This window comes from Culex quinquefasciatus, chromosome 2 (genome assembly GCF_015732765.1).
Source record: "Culex quinquefasciatus strain JHB chromosome 2, VPISU_Cqui_1.0_pri_paternal, whole genome shotgun sequence".
NCBI classification, from domain to species: domain Eukaryota; kingdom Metazoa; phylum Arthropoda; class Insecta; order Diptera; family Culicidae; genus Culex; species Culex quinquefasciatus.
Window position 1 is genome coordinate 197,487,161 of NC_051862.1, and position 6,444 is coordinate 197,493,604.

At 57.0% G+C, this 6,444-nt stretch overlaps 1 protein-coding gene across 1 annotated transcript; it reads right to left on the reverse strand.

Annotated features, from left to right (window-relative positions):
• Positions 1-478: 478 nt before the first annotated feature.
• On the reverse strand, positions 479-5,855 carry LOC119766466. Its single transcript, XM_038251024.1, has 2 exons — positions 2,220-5,855; positions 479-2,122 (listed from the first exon to the last, which is right to left on the reverse strand). The coding sequence occupies exons 1-2, from the start codon at positions 5,853-5,855 to the stop codon at positions 479-481; spliced, it is 5,280 nt and encodes a 1,759-aa protein (XP_038106952.1).
• Positions 5,856-6,444: the final 589 nt, after the last annotated feature.

A 6,444-nucleotide genomic window follows, 5' to 3' on the forward strand; every position in this document is an offset into this window, starting at 1 on the left:
GTCGAATTCAGAATCTTTGCATAGAGAAATTGTATTTTTTGCAAATATTTCAACCACGTGGTAGCTGCCTGACGTATGGCGTCACGATGTTCATCAAGCTTTCATAGCATACTAAGGAAAATTTGATGCTTTTTGAGGGAAAACCCTTTGATTCCGGAGACATCGGATGTTTTGTCGATGCGCCAGGTCTAGAGGCAACGAATCTGTTCCTCCGGATGAGTGGACTGTATAAAATCGGTCTCGCGGTCAAGCAGTAATTTCGGGAGCAAAGGCAAAAACGCGTCCGTTTGCTAAGGTTACTACTTGAGACTGTTGGTTTATTCAGGTTTGTTGTGTGTGTCATTACAGAGATCGTGTGTTAGTGTGTGTGGGTCTCGCGCGCGCGCTTTGCACAGGGTGTGCCAAAAACGCCGCAGCAGTTTTGCGTGCTAGGGATGCGCAAGTTGCGCAACATCCTCCCCCGCGTTGAAATCGTATTTCAATCCTCGTCCTCGTCCAACGGCAGCAAACACACCTCGGTCACCGCACGCTTGAACTCCGCTCCATTCGCCATGCGCACCGTAACGACGCGAGTCACGCCGTCCTCTCCGGGGTGCGCGGTCACGATTCGTCCAAGGGGCCACTGCAGAGGCGGCGCGTTCTGGTCCACGAGCAGCACGAGTGATCCCTCCTTGATGACCTTCGTCTTCAGCCACTTCGATCGGTTTTGCAGCTCCGGCAGGTATTCAGCTGTCCACCGCCTCCAGAAGTGCTGCAGCATGGTCTGCACCAGCTGCCATCGCGACAGTCGGTTCTCCTTCAGGTGCGAGTAGTCTGGTTCTGGCACGGCCTGCATCTCGCGTCCGATCAAGAAGTGCGCTGGCGTGATCGCGGTGTAGTCCGACGGGTCGTCCGAGCTCGGCACCAGGGGCCGCGAGTTCAAAACAGCTTCTATCTGGGTCAGCGTGGTGTAGAGTTCCTCGTAGGACAACTTTCGCTCGCCGACAATCCGCTTCAGGTGGTGCTTGACCTGCTTCACGCCGGCCTCCCAGATGCCGCCGAAGTGTGGACTCCGCGGCGGGATAAAAGACCACTCGATTCCCTTCTCGACGCAGTAGCTGGTGATCTTCTTCGTGGCGCACTCGTTCTGGAACATCTGCCAAAGTTCGTGCAACTCCGTTTTGGCCCCGACAAAGTTGGTCCCGTTGTCAGAGTGCATCGTTTTCGGGCACCCGCGTCGGCTGGCGAATCGTCGCAAGCTCGCTAGGAAGGCATCCGTCGTCAGGTCCGAGACCAGCTCCAAGTGAATGGCCCGGGTCTGCAAACACACGAACAAGCACACGTAAGCTTTCGTGATCTGGGGCTTACGCGTGGCCGACGACGCCTTGATCCAGAATGGCCCGGCGTAGTCCACACCGGTGTTCGAGAAGACCGGAGCTGGCTGGACACGATACGACGGGAGGTCACCCATCAGCTGTGTCGTCTTCAACGGGTTCGCTTTGAAGCACACGATGCACTTCCGGATCACTTGGCGGATCGTACTCTTCACGTTGAGCGGCCAGAATCGTTGTCGTACAACTGCAAGCAGACCTCGTTGCCCGATGTGCAGGTTGTCCACGTGCAGTTCTCGGACGAGTGCTTCGGTGATCGGGTGCTTAGCCGGCAGCAGCATCTGGTGACGGCTATCGTACGGCACGAACGCCCGCTTGATCCGGCCACCAACTCGCAGAAGGCCGTCGTCGGGATCTAGGAACGCCTTCAGCCCGTTGAGTCGATGGTTTGTGTCCGCACCGTCCATCAGTGCGAGGATTTCTGGCTGGAATGCTTCGCGTTGAACCAGCCGTACAATCACGAGCGTTGCTGTGCGCATCTCCTTGGCGGTGAGTCGTCCCTTCACCACCTCCGTTTTGCGCGACTTGACGAACCTCGCCAAGCGCACCAAGTAGGCCATGCTTCTGACGATTTCCGTGAAACTGCTCAACTTGTCAAACATCGGGAAACGTTCGACAGGAACTGTCATGGCCAGCACTACTCCAGTTCGCATTTCCGGCAGCTCGTCATCCGGAATCACGATTTCGTCCGCAGCCGCGGCTACGGTTGTGCGTGGTCGGCCCTGCCACCACTTCTTGGACTTGATCAGCTTCTTCGGTGTGACTCCCGCGAAATCAAGTCGGCCGGGTTTTCGTGCGTAGCAACGTAATGCCAGTGGAAGTTTTGCGTCAGTTTTGGATTTCGCTTACCCGATTCGACACGAACGTCTGCAGCAGCTGCGGGAGTTTCTTGAGCCAAGCCAGGACGATTTGCGAGTCGCTCCAGAGGTGCACCGATTCGAACTTGAGTTCCGTGGCGCTCAGGAACTTCACGACCATTCTAGCGAGCAACAGTGCCGCCAGCAGTTCAGCTCGGGGGGTCGAGATGGTCTTCTCCTTGGGCTTCCGTTTCTTGGGCAGGATTCGAGACTTGCTGCAGATCAATCGCATCTCGGTCTCCTCGTTCGCGAAGAAGCCCTTCACGTAGATGCACGCACCGTAGGCCAGATCAGATGCGTCCGCGTACCCGTGCAGTTCTAGCTTGAGCGCGCCTTTCCAGGAGATCCATCTCGGCAGTCGCACTTCTCTCAGCGCGGTCAACTCGATGCGGAAGCTCCGCCACTTCTCGCCGATGTCTGTTGGGACCGGGTCATCCCACTCGATGTGCAGCTCGCCAACTTCTCGCAGGATCAGCTTCGCGTAAGTGATGACTGGCCCGAAGAATCCCAGCGGGTCGAAAATCTTGGCCAGCTGACTCAGAAGCTTCCTCCGAGTCACTTCTTCCAGGTCGTCGAAGTCGGGCACTGACACCGAGAACCAGTCCTCAAACGGGTTCCACGTAACGCCCAGCGTTTTCACGATCGTCTTCGAGCTGTCGTCGGTGACCTCGAACGAATTGCCACGCAGCTCTTCAGGGACCTCTCGCAAGAGGTCGGAGTGGTTCGCGCACCACTTGTGGGCGCCGAAGCAGGCTTTCGCTAGGAGCCCGGTCATCTCCCGTTGGAGTTCGCACGCCTCAGCAAGTGTATCGGCACCCGTCAGTACGTCGTCCATGTACGTTCCCTTGTCGACCACCTCGGCGGCCCTCGGGAACTCGTCTTCGTGATCTGCTGCAGCTTGTTTCAGCGCCATGGTTGCTTGGAACGGCGAGGGTCCCAGGCCGTACGTCACCGTGAGCAGCTCTCGAACGGTGAGAAAATCGTTCCGGTCGTACCTCCAAAAGATTCGCTGGTACCTTGTCTCTTCCGGATGGACGCGCACTTGCCGGAACATCTTCGGGATGTCGAGCGTTAAGACGAACTGGAAGCCTCTGAATCGGAGCAGGATCGCCGTCAGGTCGTTCTGGATTGTTGGGCCGATCCTCAGAACGTCGTTGATCGAGACGCCCGTGGACGTCTTCGCCGACCCGTCGAACACGACCCGCAGCTTGGTGGTCGTACTCGTGGGCCTCAGCACGCAGTGGTGCGGCAGGTAGAACGCCGATCCCGGGTCCTCGTTCGGTGCTTCTTCGATCTCTCGCATGTGTCCGAGTTGCTCGTACTCTCGGATGAACTGCGAGTACTGCTCCTTCAGTTCGGGCTGCTTGTCCAGTTTCCGCTCCAGAGCCAGAAAACGCCGCAGCGCCATCTCACGCGAGTCTCCCAGCTCGCGCTTGCGTTCGTTGAAAGGGTGACGTACCACGTAGCGCCCTTCCTCAGTTCGTTCGTGTGTGCGCTGGAAGTGCTCCAGACACATCTCGTCGTCCGCCGTCGGGGATGAGCGGATCTCGTCGCAGGCCTCCACCTTGTAGAAGCTCTTCAGCAGCTCGATGAGCGGCTCTTCTTCAGACGTCTGGCAAAGTGTGCGCGCAACGACCGTCGCATCGCTCGCAATCACACCTCCGGCAATCCAACCCAGCTTGGTGTTCCTCAGCACTGGTCGGTCGGGGCCGAGTTCGTATCGGCCGTCTAGTAGCAGGTTCCAAAAGTATTCGGCGCCGATCAGCATATCGACGCGTCCTCGTTTGTTGAACGCCGGGTCTGCCAGCACAAGTTCGCTTGAGATGGGCCACTCCGAGGCGTCGAAGGATTTCACCGGAAGCTCACCAGTGATTCGTGGGGTCACCAGGAAGTCCAGTTCAGCAGCAAAGTTTCCGTGGCGAGACCTGATGGTCGCGCGCAGTCGACGGCTAATCCGGGTTTTGTTGCCGTTCAGACCACTGACCGTGTAGTCAGCGGGTTTCAGTTTCAGGGAGAGAAGGTTCGCGAAGCGTTCGGTCACAAAATTCATCTGCGAGGCGGAGTCGAGTAGCACACGGCACGGGATGGGAGTGCTGCACTTGCCGTCAACCAAAACCACGGCAGTCGAGAGGACGGTTTGCTTCTCCGAGCTCGCAGCGCTCACGCACAGGGTTGTCGACGTTCCCGCTGCTGGTGTGTTGATCGTCTGGGACACTTCGGACGCTGGCGTCGTCGGAGCTGCGCTGTTCGCGACCTGGCTGGGACTGTCCTCGTGGAGCGAGCTGTGGTGCTTCTTGCCACAATGGCGACAAGAGCCGGACGAACACGCGCGGGTTCGATGGCCTTTCATCAAACAATTGAAGCAGGCGCCGCACTTTTTCAGGATCTCGTACTTGTCACTGACACTTTTGTTCTTAAAGACTTCGCACTTCCACAGTTCGTGAGCGGCCTTGCACACTGGACACTTTAGTTCGTTTCTCGAATCACTCACTGCCAGCGTGTGGCTTCTTCCCGCCGTTTTCGGCTTCGCACTCTCCTTCACTGGTTTCACTTTCGTGTCGAGCTTCTCGGAGATTCGACACTGCTCTTCCAGGAACGCCATCAACGCAGCGTAGGTCGAGAGCACGTTCTTCTTCTGCAAGGCCTCCCAGGACAACTGCAGCTTCTTCTCCATCTTGCCCACGATGAGGTTGATCAGCATCTGCTCGCCGAGCCCAGCCACCGGTAGTTCCTGGTTCCTCAAGGCATCAACGTTCTTCGTGCAGGTGTCGATCACCTTCCGCAGCTCCGCAGCATCCTCCTGGCTGATCTTGGGCAGTCCGTAGAGTTTCTCCACGAGCTTGTCCACGACGATCCGCTTGTCCTCGTAGCGCAACGTGAGCAGCGCCCAGGCGGCGTCGTAATCGTTGTTGTTGATCATCTCGTCGTCGATGATTCCGGCTGCTTTCTCTACGAGGCAGTCCCGCAGGTGGTAGAGTTTCAGGGCGGGCTCTTCTTGTCGGTAGCGGTTCATCAGAGTGGTGAACAGCGCCTTGAACGCGTACCACTTCTCGTAGGACCCATCGAATTTGGGCAAGGGCACTTGCAGCGGTGGGAGGTAGTGCTGGGCTGGCTGCTGGACCGGCGCTCCGGCCGCTGGGGCAGCTGGTTCCGCCTTCGGCACGACATCGATCAGCGTGCTCAACTTCAGCGACACGTCGTTGAAGACACCCTCGAACTCCACGTACTTCTCGGTTTGCACTATGTCTTGGTCTTCAGAGAGCGGCAGTGCGTAGATCTTGTTTTGCACCTCGTTGCACTCGCCGTAAATGTTCTCCAAAGCCCGCTTCTGCAGCTGGAGGAAGTGAACGTTTCGAACGTTCGGGTTCGGTTCCTCCTCGCTGTCTCTCAAGGCCGCACGCACACGAAACAGCTTTCCACGCACTGCCTCTCTCTGCTTCACTAGCGCCTTGAGTTGCGCATCCATCTTCCTCTTTTCTTCTTTCTTCTTCTTTTCCGACTTTTGTTCGGCCACAGACTTCACTCGCGGCGTCGACGGAGTCTTTGGTAGTGTTGGTGTCGGCGACGGCGACGGAGATAGTGGTGGTGTTCTTGGCGTTCTCTTACTTTTCCCGAACGGCGTGGACATCGTCCATCTCGCTCACACACTTTTTTCTTGCTGCCCGTCCGCCATTTGCAAAACCAACCCACGCCAACCAAAGCCGACCGAATCTTCCGGAAAAGTTCACTTTTTCACCTTTTCTTCGCAAATTCGGAACGCCTTCGGGCAATTCCGTCGGGATCGCACTTCCCGGGTCACTTCCGCCGTTCCCCGGAGGAGGCTACTCTTTTTCTTTTCGGCAGCAACGCGCACTTCCGCGTCACCAACATCCGATCGCGGATGTTTCAATCGGCACTTTTCTCGCGAAAAACAGAACCACGACGATTCCACCGGTTTTCCGCGTATCCGGTTCCGTAAGGACCAATGTTCCTCCGGATGAGTGGACTGTATAAAATCGGTCTCGCGGTCAAGCAGTAATTTCGGGAGCAAAGGCAAAAACGCGTCCGTTTGCTAAGGTTACTACTTGAGACTGTTGGTTTATTCAGGTTTGTTGTGTGTGTCATTACAGAGATCGTGTGTTAGTGTGTGTGGGTCTCGCGCGCGCGCTTTGCACAGGGTGTGCCAAAAACGCCGCAGCAGTTTTGCGTGCTAGGGATGCGCAAGTAGCGCAACAGAA